The following is a 24,227-nucleotide window of genomic DNA, read 5'->3' as shown; positions in this document are numbered from 1 at the left end:
TGGAAATCGCCCGTTATACTGTTCCCTACAGAGCTTCGTCAATGGAACGAACCCAACAGGGGCTTCTCCCTGTTAATGGAAATCAACGGTTACACTGACTCAACCTTACACAGAGAGGAGAACAGAGAGAGATAGAGACGAAATACAGAGAGTGAGTGGGATGCAATAATGCAAATACAAGCATTAACCGGTTGCCCCGGTTTCAACTTTTTCACGATTAAACAATTCAATAGTCTTGATCAATTATTGTAATCTAACGGCTAACAATTGGGTTGCATATGGTGTGCAATCTTAAGGGGGTTGCACACTTAAGCATGACCCTTCTATTTAAACATGAGATTAACCAGAATACGTAATCTAATCTTTTGATCTAATCCTCCAAGACAAACATAATCATCAAGTATCTACAGTCATTCCTCATTAAAATAGTCTAATGCTAAACACAATTTTTGTAACTACTCACTAGACTCTTTTTTTTCTTTTCTTTTCTTTTTTTTTTCTAGCCAAATTTCTGTAAAATGAATTTTGGATATTTATAAGTATTTGCAAATTATAGGAGAGTTGAAATCAAAATGTTTGATTTTTGTAAGTTAATCCAAAAATACTCGCTTAACCATTGGGTTATCCTTATTGATAAATTTAGTTATTCAAAATGTATGGATTAAATTTATTAGAAGGGGCATTTATTCATAAATTTTTCTTCACTTATTTATTTTCTATTTAGTTTAAATTATTTTTTTATATTCCAATAAGTCATATGAGTGACATAAATACAAAAATATCCCTAATAATAATATTTACATTAACAGCTTATTCTGTGATGTGAAATATTCACATTGCCAATGTGAATTTTCACACGTCAATATAAACATTCACACTGTCAAATATAAATGTTCACATTACCAAATTGCTAAGCATTCAAAAACTATTTTTAAGGGTAACATTGTCCATAAAATACCTTAAATATGAAAATTAAGATTTGGTAGATCAAATATTCAAATATTCAAATAATAGGACTTATTAAAATACAAAAATATGTTATGGACTTTTTTTTTTTTCTTTCTTTTTTTTGATCGAGAAAATCAGCACAACAATTACATAGAATTGGAAGATAAGCACCTAACAAGTTCCATAGGTGGTTGGGCAACCCAATTAGGGGATAAAGTATTTCGTAAACATGCAGAAGCAACCCAATGCGCTGCCCAATTTCCATTTCTAGGACACCATTTAAAACCCAGTCGCTTGCTCGTGGCCGTCGATCTAATGTCACTCAGCACAGCAAGTAGGTCCCATGGAGGGACCCCTTATGTGATGGACTAATTGGGATACAAATATTTTAGAAATACGACATATATTACAAGAAAGTTGAAGTCATAATATATGCTTTCACTACAAAAAAAAGTTACTTTTAGCGACTAAAATATTGGTCGCCAATTGTCTGTTTTTGGTCGCCAATGACATTCTGCGACCAAAAATTTTAGTCGCTACGTTTGTTGCCAAAACGTTTTGCCGACCAAAAAACCTTTGGTCGCCAAAAAGCAAGTCTTTAGTGACCAAACTTTTGGTCTCCAATATTCAATTATATTTCTTTAAAATTATACATTTACCGACCAATGTTTTAGTCTCCAATAGTCAAGGAATCGCTGACCAACACTTTTAGTCGCCAAAAGCAACCAATCGGCGACCAACACCTTTAGTCGCCAAAAGCTTCAAACGTGAAAAAAAAAATCATTATAGAACAATTTGATCTGCTCTTGCAGAAACTCGAACCGCCAACCTCCCACACCATAAGTCTTATGGACCACACTCTTTCCACTACACTTCTATAACACCACATGATTATATATGTGACATATATTATTTATATAGTACATACATCCATATTGATATAAAAGTATATATATAAACATAATTATTTTATTGAACATAATTTATGTAAAATAAACTATTTAGTAGAAAAATTAAAAAAAAAGACCACTTTTGGCTACTAATTGTTTTTTAGTCACTAAAAAACTTAACTTTTGCCGACCAAAGTCGGATTTGGTCGCCGAATATGCACTTTCAGCTACCAAAATTTTGGTCCAAAAAATTTAATTCCCGCCTTAGGATTTTTGTTCTCTCGCGCTAAAAATGACGACTTTTGGCAACTAAACTTATTTTCTTGTCGCCAGTTGTAGACTTGTGGCTACTAAAATTTTTTTTGTCACCAAAAAGCTTTACTTTTGGCTACTAAAATTTTTTACTCGCCAAAAAGCTTTACTTTGGGCTATTAAAAATTTTTTAGTTACGAAAACCCATATAATCAGCAACCAAACTTAGTTTTAGTCGCCAATTGTAGCCTTTTGGCTACTAAAATTGTTTAGTCGCCAAAAAGCTTTACTTTTGGCTACTAATGCTGTTTTGGTCGCTGAAAGCTATACTTTCAGCGACCAAATTTTTTTTAGTCGGGAAATTTAGGCTCCAAATGTGCTTTTTCCTGTATATAATCGCCAAATTTTGTTTAGGAATGTGCTTGGTCGGCGATTAAAAGCAAAAAATTCAGAAATGTGTTTTTTCCTAAATATTTTAATTGCCGAATGTGCTTTTTCCTGTATATTTTAGATATTCAAAATGTGCTTTTAAATATTCAGAACTGTGCACATTCAGGAAAAAGCACATTCAGAAATTTATTTCAGGAAAAAGCACATTCGGCGACTAAAAAAGGATCAATAGTATCATCAGAAAAATATATGCCTCACATATTAAATTTATTTCAGCCAATTAAATCATATTGTAGTGGCTAAAATAAATTTACTTTAAAGTATATATGATTTTTTCGCTTGTTTTAATGTTTTAATTCACAATAACTGTGAGGCATATATTTTTCCAAATCAACACATTCTAAAATTATTAAAATTTTAAATTAAATTTAAACAATTACTATTCGACTTGTTTAATAGTCCTAGTTCTATATTTGTCGTTAGTACTCATTTCAAAAATAATATATATATATATATATAGAAATAGTGCAAAAATTGAAGTTTTCTAAATGATATTAAGAAAAAGGTTGAGACCCATTTTTCCTTGACCCCTACCACTCCCAATGTATTGGGATTGGCCAACTTTTTGTTTTTTGTTTTGTTTTTTTTTTCTTCTATCATTCACTGACATGTGTTTGTAGAGATTGTGAAAGTCAAGGAAAAAGGGTCTCTCTCATTTCTGATGATACTATTGATCCTTTCTTTTTCATCTTTATATTTCCTTAAATTTGTTCCTTATGCTGATTTTTCTTAATCGATGAACCAAGACTTGGAATCTTATGAACCATGGAATACGAATATTGAATAGTCTACTATTGTACAATGGGTATAATTGGCATACAATTTAACACTCCATTTATTTAGACAAAAGATATTTTTAAAAAAAAAATTTCTAAAAAAGCATTTTTCTTAAATTTTGACAATTAAAATTTGTAGAAGAGGTTAATTGATAGTGACATGTCAAAACAAGCCATGATGCAAATACATGGGCTATATTAAGAATTAATACATGTAATTAGGATAAGTAAAACACAAAATACAAATATAAATAGAATATAAATATTTACGTTGTTCCACCCAAAATAAGGTTATGAGTTATAATATAAGACAGGAAAATGCAACACTTCAATTGTAAATATATATGAGTAAACAATTGTAAATATATAGAATTGAAGTAATGTGGCATAATTGTAAAATACCAAAAAAATCCTTAATACCGTTTCTTCTTTGCAAGGATCCATACTACCAAACAGATCACTCTTATATGATATAGTATTTATGGCAACGCTTTTAGATTAGTGTTGGATAACTTTGTTAGTTCTTTATTTTTTTGTAAACATGAAACAAAAAGCATAAAAACTTTGAAATGTTCATTAATTCAGAGAGGTCATCTATTAATTACAACTTTGAAAATTTTCTTTTTGATGCCTTTTAATTTAAAATTTTACAACTAACCCCGTTAAGTATTTATTTATTTTTAAGTTTTTCATGATCACTGGATGAACAATGACTTGGTTGTATTCTAAGATCTCATGGAGACAACCAACCTTTGTGAGTGTTATATGCAACAGAGTATGTAATAGCAGTGGAGTGAACCTCTATTTGTTTCGACGGAAAATATTTTAATGGAAGTCATAATCAACAAAAAAACAAGCTTATTAAAGTCTTGCCAATGCCACCACCACACTACCACTAATATATTAGTTTCAAGTCACAATTAAATATAAAAAAAAATTACTCTCTGCTAAAACAAACTGTGAATACAATGAGAATACTAGAGAATGGAGAGACCATTGCTAGGTCTCCATCATGTCGATATATATGTAAATTCTTCATACTTCTCTAATTGAATTCTGTGCATATGAACATGTTGCAACAAGAAACTTATTAAGCTTTCAAATTGTACATGGTATCAAATCTAACTAAAAGACCTTGAACTTCTAAAAGAGGAACAGGTTTATAAAACTTAACCCAGTAAATGAAAAGAAATGTTGTAGTCTTTCACAACAGTATAGATTTTTATTTTTTTTAAACAGGTTTTGGGGCATATAATTTGCATCAATACAGTGTGTTTCTATCGAGCATTTAACAGACTAATGGTCACTTCATTGGCTGAAGAACCAGCAGCCTCAAGAACATTCCTTTCAGTGAAGAAGCCAGGTTGTTTGGCCTGAGGCAATGCACCTTCACTACCCAACATCAGAACCACAGATGACATGCTTGGCCTATCCTGTGGATATTGTTGCACACATAAAAGACCCACATGTATTGATTGCAACACTTCAGTTAGGTAACATGAGTCCCATGTAGCCTCATCAATCAATTCCAATGATCTACCTTCTTTGTAGAGTCTCCATGCTTGAATAGATTCTCACACAATCCAACAATTGTGAATGTTTTGGAATAGCGAGAAAAGAGGGATTTAAGACAGAATCATATAAGAATACTTCTAAACTCAGTACACTTACATGACCAAGGAGGTTGAGGTGGTGATCTGGATGATAAAAACCTTTATTTTTCTTCCCACTTACAATCTCTAGCACCAAAACGCCAAAGCTGAATACATCTGATTTTATTGAAAACAATCCATCCACTGCATACTCTGGAGACATGTAGCCACTGCAAAAAAATGTTGAATGAAGAACTAGATTTTGAAGCAATAGACAAAACATGTTGTATTGATTCTTACTATGTTCCGACCACTCTGTTTGTATTTGCTTCTGTCTCATTTCCTCGAAAACTTCTAGCCATTCCAAAGTCGGATATTTTTGGGTTCATGTCAACATCTAGCAAAATATTGCTAGCTTTGAGATCTCTGTGAATAATTCTCAGTCTGGAATCTTGATGAAGATAAAGAAGCCCTCGTGCAATCCCATTAATAATGTGGAACCTCTTTGGCCAATCCAGTAATCCGCTTTGGGTTTGATCTGTCCAAATGTTTGTCTGTTAAATGCTCCCAAATTTTGGAAGATCAAGTTCATGCAAATGCACAAGTAATAAAAACCACATACAATTTTGGTCCCATTATGAAAAATCTAAAGGTTTATATGGAACCAAAAAGAATAAAAATAAAAATAAAAAGAGGAAAAAATAAAGAAAGATCATTGCCTGGCTTGAGAATGGAATGGTTGTGATTATACACAAGGTAGGGTAAGTTATACTAACCTGCCTTTACATTTGAAGAAAATACATCGATTTTCACAAGTTTGACATAATTACCTTGGGCTCCTTTATGGTTTTAATTCATACAATATTTTGCCCATTTTCATAAAAAAAAATTCATTATTCATATGGATAAAAAAATGGCAGTAATCTCTTTTACACCGAAACGTATATTTTGCCTTGTTTATCCCTACTACACACCATCTATATTAATTTTGATCTTTTTAGCTTTACTAAGAGGGAGATCAATGTAATTATGTCAAACTTGTAAAGCTTATTGTATTTTTTCTAAACCCAAGGGTAGTGAATGTAGTTTACCCTCTATAGTATTATAGTTTCTAGAGAGCCAAACCAAAAATGAAGTAGTCCAGGCTTTTGTTGGGCATGTATTCGTAGATCAACATCTTTTCTTCTCCTTGAATGCAGCATCCTAGAAGTTTCACAAGATTTCAGTGTTGAAGTTTGGCAATACAGATAACTTCATTCTTAAACTCATCAAGCCCTTGGCTAGAATTCTTTGAGAGCCACTTCACGGCTATTTCTTGTCCCCCTTCTAGCATACCCTGAGAATTACCATTGTAGAATGTTCTTATGTTTGAAATTAAAAGAAAACAATTTTTACCAGTGATTTATGTTACAACATTACCAAATACATACTTAAAGACATAATTACACCAAGGTTGTCTAACAAGGTTAGGGCAGTGCATGTCCTACTTTGGGTGGGTGAGTCTGGATAGGTGGATGGATGGAATTTTCAGATTTAGAACTTCTGTTCAAGATTTAGAAAATATTGCCTTTTTCCCATCATTCCTAAGCAAAAATCCAGTCTCAATCATATTTCATTAGAGCAAATTCAATGATAAACTTCTGAAAAGCAAGTGTATTTGACAAAATTTTTAATTCATGATGGTGGGTTCTGCATTAAAATATTTTAGGGAAATATTAGTATAGGAATATGAAAAAATTTCAGAAAGATGCGGTCCCGTACTTCACCAAAATGAAAGCAGTGTACACTTTACTGTGAAAATTTTTCGTGTTAGAAACGTACTGTTTATGGAAAGAAGTGACAAAAAAAAGTTGAATGGTTTTATTGTTTCCTCATAGGCTGGATGAGATTGGGTGTTGATCACATTTGTATAGATTACATAAGAGTCTTTACATTGGTACCTTGTAAACAGGCCCGAATCCACCCTCTCCAACCTTATTGTTGATTGAAAAGTTATTTGTGGAATTAGCTATTACTGTTAAGTCAAACAATGGTAACTCCAGATCATCATTCTGGCTTTTGTCAGTGTAACCTTGTTTAGAGTTTTGCATCAGATTTCCTGCAAAGCGGGGGCAAAATGGATATAAAGGATGAGACAACTAGTTCCACCAAAGTAATTTTATACCATTACAGAGTTTACCACAGAATGACACATATATACCTTCTCTGTTCAGCTGTGAATTCTTCCTTTTCTTTTTCCAGAGATAACAGGTTAAGCTCACACCCAGCAGAAGAAGTCCAATTAATAATGCCAAGCTCACTGCCACTATCTCTCTTTTCTTTCCATTGAAGCCAACTTGTTGGACTGTTGAATTTTTAATCCATTTAATAGAATGGTCAATTCAGTTAGACAATACAACAATGAATGCACAAACTTAAAGGGGTTGCTCACCATCCTATTTATTGAAACCATTATGGTTAAGGCGATGAGAAAAAGCTAAAACATAACAAACACATAATCATACAAGGATTTACATAACATGAAAAGAAATCAATGTCCGAGATAAAGCAAAAATGAAGTCTCATTTTGCAAAGCTATAGCAAGATGTAGAATTCTAAACATAGTGAGGATTGTTTTCAGAAAAAAATGTAATTGTTCAGTATAATTAACTATATGGATATTACATATGTACAATCTAATTAATCCAAGTTCACTAATCTGTGTTTGATATGAATTCTTACCTAATTCAGAGGAAGCCATCCTTATGTAAATGTCTTGCCCTTTATCACTGTACTGTCTCATATCAATCAACTCATCAAACCAAAGCAAGCAGCCACTTCCACCTTCGCTTATGTCTAAACTTGTGTAAGCCATGCATGAGCAGTTTTTCAAGCACCGCATCTCACATTCCCCTAAGGTCATGCTCTTGTCAAACCAGGAGTACCGTGTGTCCGGCATTTTATAGTGCGAATACTTGAGAAAGCCATCTCCATTATGGCAATCTAACATTGTCCTCCGAACACACCCATTAGACCAATCTCCACTTATCCATTCTGTTTGGTTCTGGGGCACAAATTTACTCAAACAATCACATACCGGCGAGTTTCCAATGTTACAGTTACCATTCGGGCCACACAGTTTATAGGTATCACAAGCATCTGTTGGTGCAGACCGGTAAATGACCCATTCCTGGGTTCGATCAACCCATATCCAGCGCTGTGCAGCGCCATTCTGATTCAGAGTAAGCCTTGAAACAACTGAGCTGACGAGTTGATAATGAAAATACACCTCCTCCTTGGTGTAAACCAATTCATATGTGTAGACGGAATTTAGTTTAAGGTTTAGATAACTGAATCCGAGACCATTCCATGGTCCAGTTCGGAACACCTCAACAGAACCACAGTTCATAATAATTTGTGGGTATCCTTGAGGATCACACCGGTATGTACACTTACCTCGAGCTGGATCATCGCTGCTCTTCCAGGACGAGAGCATGCGATCTATTCCCGTTACAAAGTTCTTTCCCTGCTTCATGCCTGGTAAAAGAGTATCGCATGGATAATCAAAACTTTGCCACAAATATTATTATTGGCATCTTTCACCACAAGATTTCCTGACTCCATAAGTTGTGCAACTGGTCCTGTAACATTGGGAGACCAAATGACACTGCTGGTACCATCGACAAGGGCAAGAATTCCAGGGTCGATTGTCGTTAAGACGCCTGACGAATTGACGAGTGGGATTTCTCTGTTGGCAACCCATACAACAGTCTGGACAGATATTTTCTTGTACCATATTCCCAAGTATATATTCCGGGAATTGCCCGGGCTGAAAGAACCCATCTCAAAGCTTCCACCAGAGGAAACACTGGTATTGTTGCCGGTAACAGATTGGGTTTTGGTTATGATGTCTACTGCGTTGGAGATTATTAAGATGGAAAATAAAGAGGAAAATAAGAAAGGTATTTTGAGGCCTTCCATTGATGGTGTAATGTCTAATTCATGAAATTCATCTGTTTTTATAAATGAATGCTTAACAACTCTTACAGCACAATTATCTCTTCAGCTGGGCTTTTGTATGGATACTGACTTTCTACCCTTCAGTTAGACTTCGGGAGTCAACAAGTCTTGGAATTCCACAGCCATATAATTCTTATCTGAATCATATTCGCATGAATCGCATCTTAATCATGGCATCATATTGAAAATTTGGATTTTCACGTACCATAATTACTGCACTCTAAGGCCCCGTTTATTTTGGGTCACTACAACAATTTACACTTTTGGCGATCAAATTTGGCGACTAAACTTTTTTTAGTCGCCAAAAGTTGTAGAATAGGCTACTAAAATTATATTGGTCGCCGTTGAATTCGATTTTTAGCTACTAATTTTTTTAGTAGCTGTATCTTCATTATTAGCGACTTAAAAAAAATTTAGTCACTAAATATGAACAATAGGCGACTAAAAATTATGTTAGTCGGCATTAGATCATGTTTAGGCTACTAAAATATTTGTTAGTCGTGGTATACCAATTTTTGGCTAATAAAATAAATTTAGTCGCCAAAAACCTAGCATAATTAAACTTTGGCGACCAAAGTTTTGGTCGGCAAATATTCATTTTCGGTGACGAAAAATTTTTTAGTCGCTGTAAGGTAATTTTTGCCTACTAAAATTATTTAGTCACTAAATAAAAAACATAAATTTTACTTTTATCTTTGGTGACGAAAAATTTAGTCGGTGAATATTTCTTTTCGGTGACCAAAATACTTTTAGTAGCCAAAATGGTTACTTTTGGCGACTAAAATATTAGTCGCTGTTTGTTAAATGTTGGCTACTAATTAAATTAGTTGGTATAATTAACCTTTGGCGACAAACAAGAAGTTTGGTTGGCAAAGGTATATAAAATTTTAGTGGGAACATTAAAAGAATGGCACCAGTTCTTCTTAGCATTTTTGAAAACAGGGTTCTCTTTTCTCACTCTCTCACACACACACACAACCAGCACTACAGGAAATTACATTTTTCGCAACGCAACAAAATATGTTGCTAAAAAGGAAAATTCGTCAACAAAGAGTTTTGTCGACACACCAAGCTACGTTGGCAACCCGTAGGCAAAAATGAGTCGACAAAAATTTTTACCGACGAAATTATCATTGCGTTAGTAAAAGTAATGCCTTTAGCGACGAACATAGTCGTCGATAAAAGCCTTCATCCATCGTCGGCAATTTACCTTGCATCGGTAAAAGTCATTCAAATATGATGATTGTGTGACACTTTTCGCGACACAAATTTGCATGGGCAAAAAATATCCCAAAAAATACACTTTTAGCAACATAATATGAGTGGACAAAAATAAACTTTTGACAACACATTTACGTCTGTAAATATTGCCATTTGCCGACGATTTGTTTGTCGATAAAGGTTTACTTTTGGCAACGACAAATTCGCATTGGCAAAAACTACACTTCTAGCAACACAATATGAGTGGGCAAAAATAAACTTTTGACAACACATTTACTAACAAAAATAATTGAAAATAATTTATATACTTTTATAATATTTATAGATTTATAAGAGGCATCCCTCAGGCACCAATATTACAAACTAATAACATTGATATGAAATCACCTAAAGTTGATGTGCAAGCAAAAAAAACACTACTAATACTGCTGTTAGAAGCAATGTATAAAACGTAAAAGGGTAAAGTCACTAAAATATCCAAATACATCCAAATTGTGAATCCATATTAGAAACAACAGATAACGTGAAACTAACAAAGAAAGGCAAAGCGGCATGAAAATCACCCACAAACTTATCCAGCAGACCAACGTCTAGTAGCAGCTGCCTCACAGCAACATTACAGCAGCAGCCCAGCAGGTATAAGTATAATGCTCCCATAGATGAGTACAAAGCCATGCTCCGCCCATTTGCCATAAAGCCTAAACAGCCTGACCTCAGTCAGGAGATGTTTTTGCCCATATATCTGACACCTGATGTGCAACCCAACCATTTGCTTCATAGTTCACCTGTAACATTTTGTGACTAAATAAAAACAATAGTGTTTATAAAGAATATAGAATGCTTAAATAGAACAATTTATCATGGAAAACACTAATCACGGAGTTCATCCTGGGTCTTGACCTACCTAACTACTTTGATGTACAAATTTTATATGCATACATACATATTTTATACTTATTCAGTCTTTCAAAAAAAATAAAAAATACTAAGCACCAAATGATGGCTTGCAGAAAAACAAATATACATATATACATAATACCACATGTGATCACACAAAATGAATAAAACAACAGTTCATAAGGCCCGTTAATGTTTGATAAGTGAAAGATATTCTTACTTTGGCAGTTTTACTTCCATTGACTGACAGAGACAAAATGTAATCAAACAAGGGCTCCTATCACTCATGAAGTTTGCATGGAAGGGAGGGCCAATAGTTCATTTGAAGATTAATATTCAAGTGTTGAGCGCCACTGGAGAGTTAAAAAGGAAAAGGTCACATCAGTAGATACAAAAATAGTCATGCTTTTTTTATCAACAGGGAGCAGAGAAATTATGCTACATCAGAAGACTAATATAAAATGAAGTACAGATTGAAAGGCAATATTGCTATTTTTATGGCTTAAAAATTCTATCTTTCCAACTCTCTCCCATCTCTCTTAGAAGCTAATTTCTTAAAGGGGAAGAAAAAAAGAAAGAAGATTTCACTATGCACTTGCATCAAGGAGAAAATTACAAGATACCATGCACAGAGAGAGAGAGAGAGAGCTTACTCCCATGCTGGCTCAATATCCTTGTTCCATATTCCCTGCAAGTTTGCCACTTGAGTTCCAGGCCGTGAACAGGAAATAAGTAGATATCGACCATACTGGAACAAAAGCTCCACTAAAGAGGGATCTTCATCAGTTTGAAAAGATTTCACCCTCTCTGCAGTTGAAACCACCTTATCTTCACTATTTTCTAAAAACAGATCAGTTGCAGAGGACAAATGTTTCTTCCTATACAAACACCCAATTTCTCCAACATTCTTTGAGCTTTTCGAAAGCTGCAGTGAGATGCGATGAAAAAGGTTTTGATAGTCAACCAAATGTTGTGAATAAAGAGAAGCATATGACAAGTTTTTAATTAAATTGAATTTGCTTTGAGACTCTAAAGTAGGATCTTTTTTTCAATCTGAAGGTTTAGTGAATGGCCCATCAAATGAAGATGAAGCTACGAGAAGCATAACAGCCCAATCTGAACCCTCATTCTTCAACTTATTGTCATCCAAAACATTTATAGTACCCACATCACTAATCTGCAAATCAAGAATTGCAGAAAACTGAATACCCTTTGGATTGTCGTTTTCATTCAATTTCGGCAGAATTCTTTTACCAGGGCAACTTCCTTCCATGATAATCTGATTTTTACCATTTACACTCGAATGATGATGTAGTTTGCTGTCTAGAGATACCATAAAGGCGAGAGACCCTGATTTGCTTCCTGAAATCTTTGTCACGATCACTTGATCAGGATTTGAGGCAAAATGTTCCTTCACGAATTCAACTTCACCTGCAGAATATTTCACTTCCATAGTTGCAGTATCCAAGTCCAGTACTCGTGAATATGTTTCTTCAATATATGAAGCATGAGAATCATCGAATTCTAGCTTGATATAACCCAGAACTTGGTAAACCTTCACATCATCATAGGACAATTACATGGATATAGGGGTAAAGATTATAGAAAATATGAAATTTCACGAAGGATCAGGAATACTACCCATATAAACACTGCATACCTGGTAAACAAAGCTTGTGCATCAAATATAACACAATGTCAATTACAACTCAGATGTAAGCTAGCTTTAACGGATGTAGAAAGGTCCAAATTAACCAAATTTCATGTAAATATCTCTTGGTATTTTATTTGAATCACCTTGGGTGTTCTAATTTTGTTTGTAGATGCTCATTGAAAACTTTCCCATGTACAATGGTGCAAATCCACAACTATATGAGCTTTACAAGGAGATTGTTTAAGTGAAAAACTGAAACAGAACATAGTCAGTTTGCATAAAGTATCCAATCATCCAATTATTGAAGTTTAACCACAGAATTAGTGGTGAATGCTCACCCACCAATAACAACATTGACAAGGCCCAAGGTTTGAATCCTGTTTTTGGATCATGGATTTGGATAGGGATTTAGAAATCCATGAAATCAAAGGTAAGGGGTTTACTGGGGCGATGGTTGGGCGGAGCAACGACATCAATAGCAGTAGTTTCTGGCAATGCGGAAGCGAAGGGAGGAAGAGGACTCCGGACGTGAGCTTTGTGGATGCGCTGGCCATGGATTATTTGGGGGTGGTAGAGAGAGAAAGCTCTGAGCCAAGAAATGTCAGAACAAAGAGAAGAGAGAGAGAGAGAGAGAGAGAGAGGGAAAGAGAGGAAATTGAGTCGTGGGTAGTTGATTATGGAAGAAAGTGGAAAACGTGGGATGTGTTTTTTTTTTTTTTTTCAAATCACTTAAATTCCACGTGGCAGTACATGATAAAGGCTTCAAGAGACCAAACACTAGAATGTGAGTCCCAATAATTAAGAATTTCAATCTTATGCTATAATCTGCCCAATAAGACAGGCCACTAATGTTTGAGCTATCCTCAACTACACCAAATACATTGAACTAATCTCAATTCAAGTCCAAGACATACAAATACATTGAACTAATCTACCTTAACCATTTAAAGTTGAGTTTGGATCTTGGAATTATGAAGAGGAAAGGAAAAAAATGGGAAAAAAAAATGATAATGACAACAATGATGGAGATAAAGCATTCACCAAGTCAGGTCTCAATTTCCAAACCTATGTATTTCTTACATGTAGTAAGAATGTAGCACATTCATGTCATCATGCATTTAAAAGTTCTAGACTGAAAAAAAATAAAAAATAAAAAAATGATAAGTCTGTAACAGACAGCATCTTAATACCCTATCAACTAAAAAATCAGCAAATGAAATAGAGCAAAATGAATATCACAAAGAAATAAATAAGTCAGTTGTGTCCTAACACAATGATCCAAACGGACATAGTAAATTATAGAAAATGTGACTGAATTTTAAGTGGGGGGCGGGGAGTGACCTTCTTAAGTGTTCGATAAATTTCTGTAAAATCACAAGGAGCTATCCTTTTTGTGGATGCTAGCTTAGTTAGCTCAGCAATAGCCTCCTTTCGCTCTGACCACTTGGCAGCTTTCTAATACATAAAAAATGGCAAAATAATTCTAAAAAACACTAATAAATTGGATTTTCCTCACATTAATCAGAAAGCACAATTACAAACTAGAAGTACAGCAAATATAAAATTTAAAAGCCAGTGAATAACATGAAAAAAAGATTGAGAGGACTTACCACTCCATCCCAAAATCCTGTCTTCTCTAAAGGAGTCAATATATCAACACGATCAACAAGTTCATACTCGTCAATTTCCTGAGGAGCTGACAAGCAACATGGATATCAGGTCCAAGCATTCAATGGAAAAAAATTAATACAGAAATACTTCTAAAAAAATTAAAACAAGCATTCAATGTCGAAATTCAGTACTATTTCTTTCAACTTCATTTCATCCATCAAACTAATGTGGATGTTAATCGATGTAAAAAAGTAAGCAATCGACATACCAGCTTGATTGGAAGATCAGGATCTGAAATGGAAAGTGTAAAATCTTCATTCTATTCTGGATTGATATACTTCCTTATAACATGAGTCTTTAGTTTCTGCAAGAAATTGAATATATCAACATCCATGTAATATTTGAAAATTAGGTAACAAAAAGTATAAACATTACAAAGAAAAAATATCACATAAAAACGATTTAAACTTCCATATAAAAAACAATGCTATAACAACTTACACAATGCATGCAACTTCAATAACAGAAATAAAACATACACACACACACCCAAAAAAAAAAAAATATCATCAAACAATTTTAGCCATATGATCTTGTACATAACGATTTCACAGTCAAAATACATTCAAGAAGTTTCAAAACCTGTTTGATGAAAAAAATAAAAAAACAAATTGAAATTCTTCAGATCAAACTGAGTTTTTAAGATTAACTGGATTTGGGAAAAATCTATACAATACTTGGTCCTGATTTTTGAAAAAAATAAATAAATGAATAATGACATATATTAGAATGTCTGTAAATGACTGCACATTTACTTACAGCAGCAAAACTCAACCCCATATAAAAAAAACTTGTGTAATTAATTTTTCCCAAAATATAAAAAGAATCTAATTAAGCAAACTCCAAACCAACAAACCTACCAAAAAAGAAAAAGGAAATAATCCAAACCCACACAACCCTTCATCTCTTGCACTTGTTAGTTATAATTCACTCCTTACCACTGCCATAAATAAACCCTGAAGTTTCAAACGCTATACCTCTCTCAAATGAATTGTCTTCATAGCACATGTTCCCAATTTGCACTATATTCTGCTTTCCATTGAAATTTGCAAAATTGTCTGGCATTGATGGATTAATACCAATTCTGCTTCCTCCCTCAGCTTCTCTTATGTCCAGTCTCTTATATATGTCACACACCGAGGACTAGTTAGATTATTCATACGATTCAACTTTCAAGCAAGTTTTGAATACCTTGATGCATAAATAACACAACTGTTGAATTCATTTCAACCAGGTAACTATAAATATGGTTTTCATGATTTTTCTTGCATGATCGTATAAATATAAGTCTGAAATGGAAATCATACAAAATTATTTGAACCATTCATTTATATAACACCCAATTCTGATACATCAAGAAACAGTTAAAAGTAATCACACACATGAATACAATATTTACATATTTCACCTTGAAACTAAGACTACACAACCATATTGCATGACCAGAAAAGTTACAAGAGATATAAGATAGTCACCTCCCCTCAACTACAAATACATAGAAATTAAAGCAACAAATCGCAAAATTACCAAAAAAGACATTATCAGATTTCAAACTACCCAACAAAAATCTACAAAACTCAATTACCAACAAAAACAAACACACACAAAAAAAGAGACAATCTATAGGAACAATTATATGAACCCGTAGTCACATAAATCTAGTCCATGTGAGCTACTACAGAGACAATTTGTAGAAAACAAGTATGATGCAACAATATGATTAGCTAAACATATGAGCAAAAAGGAAAAGAAAAAAAAAACAATATCAATGACCATAGATGAGAAAAAGTGGCCATACAAGAAAATTAACAAATAGTAAAATAGAAAAGAAAATATATTTTCCTAATGAAAATAGCCGAAGAGCATCGCCAAAAACAACACAAGCTCAAATCCTAATGAAAACTACTCTATGAAATGTCAACAAATTAGCCAGTAAATTGAGAAAACAAATCAAGACAAGTTATTCTTAAGTAGAATTAAAAATTATTCTTAAGCATCTAAAACTTCCCAATGTCACAAGTTTAATAAAAATTTTAAAGCAAACTAATTTATTAACATTCATAGCAAGTCTTTGTAGCAAAAGTTCACCAGCTCTAGAAGGCAAGCAACAAGGAATCAGAAACCCAAATGTACCACTTTAGCTTGCATGTTTGGAGCCTGAAGCCCCCTGGGGGAATAATTACACAGATCTTTGCAGTATTAGAACCACAGGTGCCTACAGTAGTTTATTCAACCATGCCATAGCCCTACAAGCCAAAAAAAATAAAACAATTTATGACGCCCCCCCCCCCCCAAAAAAAAAAAAAACAAAAAAAACAAAAAAATTGTGAACTAAGAAAAAAGATGAAATACTCATGTTTCAATTGGTTTCCAAGGAAAAACATGGAAGTCATTGAAATTTAGAATATCATATTATCTCCTTTTTGGACTTGTGTATATAGTAACACAGGGGTAAGAGTTAGATATTTTGTAATGACACCAGGTTCAAAGCATGAGGAGAAAATGTCTTCGAATGAAGTGTATTCATAAGAATTTTAAGTCAATGGAACAATTCAATTTTATTGTAAAAAAAAACCCAAGAAGAGCATGAAGTGAAGAGTTTCTCAGCAAACATCATAGGAATAAATAGTCTAGCCCAAGGATATACATTTGGTCATCATAAACAAAAGAAATGGAATTAATTGACAAATAATTGTTCTCCTCTAAAAAAAATCCTTTCAACTATGAAGGAACAAAATGAATTTTTGCCAATTTGGGAGAAACCCTAATTTTAGAAATTTCTCTATATTTTGTGGCCCCGTTGTGTCATATTGAAGAACCCATAGAAAGACTGAAGAACCAGACGAAACATTAAAATTCTACTTTCCAGTCATCCTAATAAACCATTTCATAAGTCTTTGAAGTTGAAGAAACCCATCAACTTGAAATACTAAAAACTGCATAAAGAAAGTGTACTAACTAAAAACAAATTTTATTGCTATCTACTATAGAGCTAGTGGGCAGAAGTTACATGGGGTTTCCTTGCTACTTCAAACCCCATCTGAAAGCCGAAGTGTGACAGAAAGAAAAAATTTAGAGTTTAGCAAAAACAACATCATAAAGAACCAGACATGGAAGATTGAGCAAATCTGGCCAAACAATTTGGTTGAGGAGATGTGGTGGTGAGATTTGACACCAATAGACAGTGATCTGAAATCGTGAGATTTTTGGCGTTTCTACAACTCTGATTTCCGAGAAATATGTGAGATCTTTCATCATCCGTGTAATCTGAAGGGCAATCGCTATGAACGGAGATCTGAGGAGCAGTTTGTGCACCCAAAAAAAAAAAAGCGTTTGTGCTGAAGAAGATATGAGAATGAGGGAGAGGGAGAGGGAGAGGGATAGAAGACATACCCCTGCCGTGAGAATGAGAGAGAGGCAAGAGAATATGGAGCTTCAATTTTTTCTTTATAAAAATAAAATTTTAAATATATATATATATATATATATATAATTACAAGTTAATTAAAAAATATGATTAAAAAAATATAATCACATTTAAATAAAAAGTGACGTAAAAAATAAATACTATCACACTTAATTAAATTATGTGTGATTAAAATATTAATTTGATTTTTTTAATCATATTTTTATTAAAGTGTCATGTGTTAATTTTTTTTATGTGTAATCTTTAAGCATTTTGTAGTAGTGAATTTTTAGGGGAAGATCACCACAAAAAAAATAATAATAATAATAATAATAAAAACAATTTATATATATATATATATATATATTTTGAAAAAATTAAAACTAATTTGAGAAGTATAAAAATCAAAAATATATTTGTTAAATTTTATAAATTATTTATGACTTCCTAAAAGATAAAATTATACAAAAATAATAAGTATTTTTTTCATTTTTTCACCAAACTTTTTTTTAGTTTTTTAGAAAAAAAAATTCTGAAGCAAGTTTTTGAAAATAAAACCAAACATATTGAAATTAATAATGTAACCACATTCTTTGGAAAAGTTTAAATTATTTCAAATTAGCCATCTAAACTTAGGAGTGTGTTTGAGCTTGATGGGTTTATTTTGTGATCTAATTTGATGATCACTTTAATTTTACAATTCAATAGGGCTGCTCGCGGGTCAGTTTTGGCCACCGACCCGACCCGCACTTATGCGGTTGGGGAAAAATGGACCCGCAACCGCCCGCGATGCGGTTCGCGGTTTGTGCGGGCGGGTGCGGTTCGGTTTGCGGTTTAGTTTTTTTTTTTTTTTTTTTTTTTTTTTTTGAACTTAAGCAAATTTGATATTTTTTGTTACTTTCTACACACTTTTTTTTTTTAGAAGAGTTATAAATTAAATTACAAGATATACAATTCATGATCATAATAAATAGTCCACATGTTAGATAAGGTGATATGGAACCATGCTTGAGGATAGTAATTAATCTTCCTCCTTAGCTTGCAAAAACAAACCCTTAAAAGTCAAATTAGTAACACTAATTTAAATATGCAAAAACAAACTCTTAAAAGTCAAACTAGTAACACTAATTTTAATAGTGGATTAATCTTCACTGTTTAGCTTTTAATATGCAATAATGTGATAATAGAATGACAATTTAAAATATCATATTTAACTGTGTTTACTAGACTAATGGAATATAATGATTTTTTTTTTTATATGTATAAATAAAAGTCAAACTAGTAACACTAATTTAAATATCATTAGATCATGATAATGTATATAAGTGCCCATATAATAAATTTTACTTTCATCCAAAATGTAAAAATAAAAATAATAACTAGTTATCTCTATCCATCCAAAATGCAAAAAATAATAATAATAACTAGTTATTTTTTCTTTAAAAAAAAAAAAGGTGCGGGTTGCGGGCGGGTCGGGTTCGACCCGAACCCAATCTTTTGCCATTTTCTTGACCCGCACCCGATCGCCTACCTACATCGAAACCGCCCAAAGCCCTGCGGGTAGGGTAGGGTCGGGCGGTTTGTGCGGGCGGGTGGGTTTGTTGCCCAGCCCTACAATTCAATGACTAGAATATTTAAAACTCCTTGAAAAGTTATAATAAAAACACAAATTAATCACCTCATTTCACTAGGAAAACTTTTACTGACGAATAGTGTTATCGTTGTTAAATGTTTAACTCTTTGCCTACCCCAACTTGTCGTTGCCAAAAGTAAGCACACTAATAGCGACGCTTATTGTTTTGCTAAAAAATAAGCCTCGTAGCTAAAATTTTTTAAATTTTGGCGCCAACCAATAATTTTAGCGACTAATGAATGTTATACTTTTTTTAGCGATAACTGTAAATTGCGTCGGTAAAGGTCTACTTTTACCAACGAAATTGATCACTACGTCGCCAACAATATAGTTTTGGTTACGAAAAATTAACGTCGTTGCCAAAAGTAGTTGCCAAAAGTGCAATTTCTTGTAAATCACCAACAAACCTCACCTCACTGCAGTCGTTCACCGCCGTTGCTTACTGTAAGACGCACATCGCCACCACACTGCCGCAAATCACACCGCCACCGCCGCAATACGAATATGTTCTCTCTCTCTCTCTCTCTCTCTCTCTCTCTCTCTCTCTCTCTCTCTCTCTTCTCCTTCCTCTATCTTCCCATTTTGTCACTCTTGGTCTAGCGTTTATATTATTTATTTAGTTTAATTTCCTGTTTAGCTTCAAAGAGGGTCACATTCAAGAACAGAATTGGGAATTTGGGAGGTGGAACCTTAACCCTCTTTGAAGCATTGGGAAGGAATTTGGGAGGTGGAAAAATAAATATAAAGCATTGGGTTTGGACCAATTCGAAGGGTTAAGGTTTGCCATTCCAGAAAGCAATGTAAGGAACTCTCTGCTCTATTTATGGTACAAAATATCCAAGCCCATGAAGGTTCAATTTTGACAATGAAATTTAGCCTTGATGGGCAGTACCTTGCGACTGCTGGTAAAGATCGTATTGTGCGTGTTTAGCAAGTGGTGGAAGATCCAAGATAAAATGAAATTGACATTCCAGACATCAATCCTTCATGCATTTATTTCACAGTGGATCATCTTTCTGAGCTTTCACCCTTAATCGTGCAGAAAGAGAAATTGGATAAATTGAAGAGCCTAAAAAAAATAGCAGACTCAGCTTTTGTCATCTTCCCACCGAGGGTCTTTCGGATATTGGAGAAGCCACTACATCAGTTCAATGGGCATGATGATGACATCTTAGATCTCTCATGGTTGAAGACTAATGTAAGTTATTAATTGTAAAGTAGTTAAGTTTTCCCAAACTTTGTAGATATTAAATTGAATTTTAATTATTTCTGTTCTTGTTGAAGTGCCTTCTCTCATCAGCAATTGATGAAACTGTTTGTTTATGGCAAGTAGGATGTGAGCATTGCCTTAAAGTTTTTTTACATAGTAATTACGGTGCGGCTCTTGCTGTATGTGTTTTTCTTCCTTAGATAGTTTTGATTAGTGGATCATGCAGAGTTTTATCAAATTACTTATTATTTTACATAGCAATTAGTTACTTTTTTCATCATATTCTTGTGTCATGCAGTGACATGTGTTCAGTTTAATCCTGTGGACAATAATCAGTTTATCAGTGGTTCAATAGATGGAAAAGTTTGGATTTGGGCAATTACTAGTTGCCAAGTTGTTGATTGGACATATGTAAAAGATATTATCACTGCTGTGTGCTATCGCCATAATGGGAAGGTTTAGCGATTGTCTTGTCTTTGCATCTTGTTCAGTTGAGGCTGTAATCTTAGAAACTGAAAGACATTTCAATTGAACAGTTTCCTTATCTGTCATACAGGGTGTGATTGTTGGCTCCATGCTTTATGACAAGTCAGGTAAATTAAAATACTATTAAGGCAATTGGTATTAATAAAATTTCTCTTTTAGTGTGTGCATGGGGGTTGATTGATGTTTTGACCCTTGTGCTATTGTGCATTGCAAAGAAAGCTTATCACTGTGGGGTTCTTTTAGCAGTTTTTGGCGTAATGCTTGGTTAATATCTGAACACTCATGATTTATTGTTTAGTTTGTCACAACATGTACGTTCATTTTGCTTGTTTTTGCCTTTTATCTTTTCTATATCCTATCCCACGATTGGATTGTATTGGGATTACAAGGAGGGATTGAGAAAATATTATCATAATTTTGCAATTTAACTAATTAGTCCGAATCTCTTCTTAGTCCTGCATTTTGTATCCCACCCCCTCTTGGGATTCAATAATCCCCCCATATGGGGGGATATACTATGTTGGATGGATATTAGTCCGGACCCCAATTTTCTTAGCCAAACATTAGATTATGCATTTTGTTGGATTATTAGTCCAATTCCAAGGCCATGTCTGCCCAAACAAATATGTCTCGTATGGATTGTGGTCTAGTTAGTTTTAGGACGACTTGGTTTAATACTTTAATATGAGTATCGAGTTGCATGGTTGTGGTATGTGGAGTTCCCAAGCTCAAATACTAGTGTTATTGTGGCATGCAATTTTGTTTCAATATACTTGTGGCATGTGTTGTGCTTAGTGTTTAATCTTCTATACAGCTGGTCCCAAGTCTGGATAAAGGAGTAGGGTTGTATTAGCTAGCTTGACAGCCAACACATAAAATCCCGGTTAAATCCCTTATGAACATGAATCCTAATATGCATATAGCCCTTGATGGCTGAATGGCAATAAAAGATTCATGTAGCCGACCCAACATGACTGGGACACAAGGCTTAGTTTGGTTGGGTTACACTTTTTGTAAACAAGGTCTTGTACCGGACCAAAGTGGAAAGGTTTTCAGTTTTCATATTGTCATCCCTGTGGAGATGTTTTGATAATGCATTATGGATTTTGGCTAAAAGAAGTGGACATGTTCCTCTTAGCTCTCTGATTTTGAAAAGAAATTAAAAGTCAGTACTTTTAGATCTCAATAGTTGACTTGCAATACTTCGGCTGGAATGTACTATATAACAGATTGTAAATTGTTTCAAAATCTCAAGAATTCCATAGAAAACTTTACATTAACGAATTGGTTTGTGCTTTGCTTGTATCAGATGGCCATTTTCAGCTGGATGCTCGGATAGATTTACACAGCAAGAAAAAGGCACCATGCAAAAGGATAATTGGCTTCCAGGTATCTTTAATCATTTTTCACATGCAATGGTGCTTCTATTTATTACTAATTCATTTTTTATTCAACTAAATGTACAGCTCTTCCTACTTTCATGTTATTCGATTACAGTTTTTCCCACAAGACCCAAGTAAGCTTATGGTCACTTGTGCAGATTCACAAGTCAGAATTATTCACGGGTTTAATGTGGTTGGCAAATATGGGGGCACGATCTTTCTCTCTCGTCTTAGATTCTTCATAGATGGCCTATTTGATGACTTTCCTTTTGCTGTATTAATCCATATTTGTTTCCAACAAGTAAATCCTTCTGAGGGTGTTATCTGCTTTGTGTCGGCCTGTTTGGTACAACTTCTAGCAATGTTAAAGTTGATAATTAGAAAGCAGAAGTTAAAAGCACCACTTTTCGTGTTTCTCAATAACTAGTGTTTTTCAACTTATTATTTCTGCCGCAAAAGCTACAAGCAGAAGTTGCACCAAACATTGACACGAATTTCTAAAACAAAAAAAATATATAAAAAATAAAGAGCTATAAGCAACTCCATAACCTACACCCAACAATGCACTGATTTGATTTTATTGGGCATCAATAAATGATATTTCTATTCAAAAGAGTGGTGTTTTGTAACTCTGTTCTTGAATGTGACCCTCTTTGAAGCTTTGTTTCAAATTCTAATATGTCTCTTTCTCCATCTGTGGCTTGTTGGTTCAATTGTACTGACCATGCTCCTTCATATTCTTATCTTGTACGTGCGACCTCTGTCTATTCTTTTTTTCCGTAAGTGATTTATCTTCTACTTCTATCTATTTACTGCAATTTCTTTTCTATGATTTGACTTTTTTGCCCCGTTACATAAGGTTGTTAATTAAAATATTTGAATTTTGTCTTGTAGGTGACGCCATTGTCTTGGGCTGAGTGGACTGTTGTTTTGTATCTTTCATTTCCCGTAAGTAGTTTGATTACATTCCTTGTTTGTTGATGTTCATATTCTCTCTCTTTGAGTATCGGAACTTATTATCTTGCCATGTTGGTGCATTTTCTGCTGCTAACTGTGTTATGATATTGTTAAAATTAATAGACAAATATCATGAATTGCTACTTTTTTTTTTTGTTATAGATATAGTGTTATAGACAAATGACATAAATAAATAAATAAATAAAATTGATCATTAGATTACACGTTCCTCCTATTTTAATCTTGTTTGCCAAATTAAGGTCAATTAGAAATCATGAACTATCTATATATATGTTGGTATTGTTTAATAGAATATGACTCTAACTTGGTGGTCTATCTGGATAATAAGAGAATAATAAGAGAACTTTTAATCTCTGATCAACCTAAAATTTGGCATGCATGAACGATCCGTTTTATTTTATGAAATATGAATCTAGCAAAAAGTTATGAAACGATGTAATGTAAGACTAAAAAAGGATCTCTCCCTATGTACTAAGTCTGTATTATTATTTCCATATATACACACATTTCTTGTCATTTAAGTAGAAAATGTTATTCAGATATTACTTTACTTCAAATTTTAGCAAAAATATTATTCTTTGGCATTAAAGCAATGTCCTGGTCTTAATATTTATTAAAATGCGATGAAAGAAAAATTAATTCAAAAAGGAGGTAAACTAATGGAACTTGATAACATAATGGTAATTTTATTTATATAAGGATGGTATTTCATATATCTGTATGGTGGAACAAATATTATATTTAACTCATCATTAGTGTAAGATATATAGTCTATATATAAT

At 33.6% G+C, this 24,227-nt stretch overlaps 2 protein-coding genes and 1 pseudogene across 3 annotated transcripts; 1 reads left to right on the top strand and 2 right to left on the bottom strand.

Moving 5' to 3' along the window:
* Positions 1-4,243: 4,243 nt before the first annotated feature.
* LOC114294532 (G-type lectin S-receptor-like serine/threonine-protein kinase At4g27290) lies at positions 4,244-8,949 on the bottom strand. Its single transcript, XM_082879610.1, is given in 8 exon segments — positions 4,244-4,878; positions 4,988-5,138; positions 5,209-5,446; positions 6,034-6,244; positions 6,849-7,006; positions 7,109-7,252; positions 7,630-8,469; positions 8,472-8,949. Coding segments are annotated over 8 exon segments (2,424 nt in total). The 5' UTR covers positions 8,869-8,949; the 3' UTR covers positions 4,244-4,593.
* A 2,053-nt stretch (positions 8,950-11,002) lies between these two features.
* Positions 11,003-12,601, bottom strand: LOC114294535 (alpha-L-fucosidase 2 pseudogene; annotated as a pseudogene). Its single transcript, XR_014336829.1, has 2 exons — positions 11,679-12,601; positions 11,003-11,378 (listed from the first exon to the last, which is right to left on the bottom strand). The product of XR_014336829.1 is annotated as an alpha-L-fucosidase 2 pseudogene (transcript).
* A 5,944-nt stretch (positions 12,602-18,545) lies between these two features.
* Positions 18,546-23,317, top strand: LOC114294534 (uncharacterized). The gene is given in 7 exon segments (XM_082881260.1): positions 18,546-18,550; positions 20,161-20,587; positions 20,674-20,764; positions 20,898-21,055; positions 21,156-21,192; positions 22,395-22,474; positions 22,583-23,317. Coding segments are annotated over 7 exon segments (1,110 nt in total). The 3' UTR covers positions 22,895-23,317.
* The last annotated feature ends 910 nt before the right edge of the window (positions 23,318-24,227 follow it).

The sequence above is a fragment of the Camellia sinensis genome, chromosome 7 (assembly GCF_055761805.1).
Source record: "Camellia sinensis isolate YWXY chromosome 7, ASM5576180v1, whole genome shotgun sequence".
NCBI classification, from domain to species: domain Eukaryota; kingdom Viridiplantae; phylum Streptophyta; class Magnoliopsida; order Ericales; family Theaceae; genus Camellia; species Camellia sinensis.
This window is presented reverse-complemented; position numbering and strand designations above follow the sequence as displayed.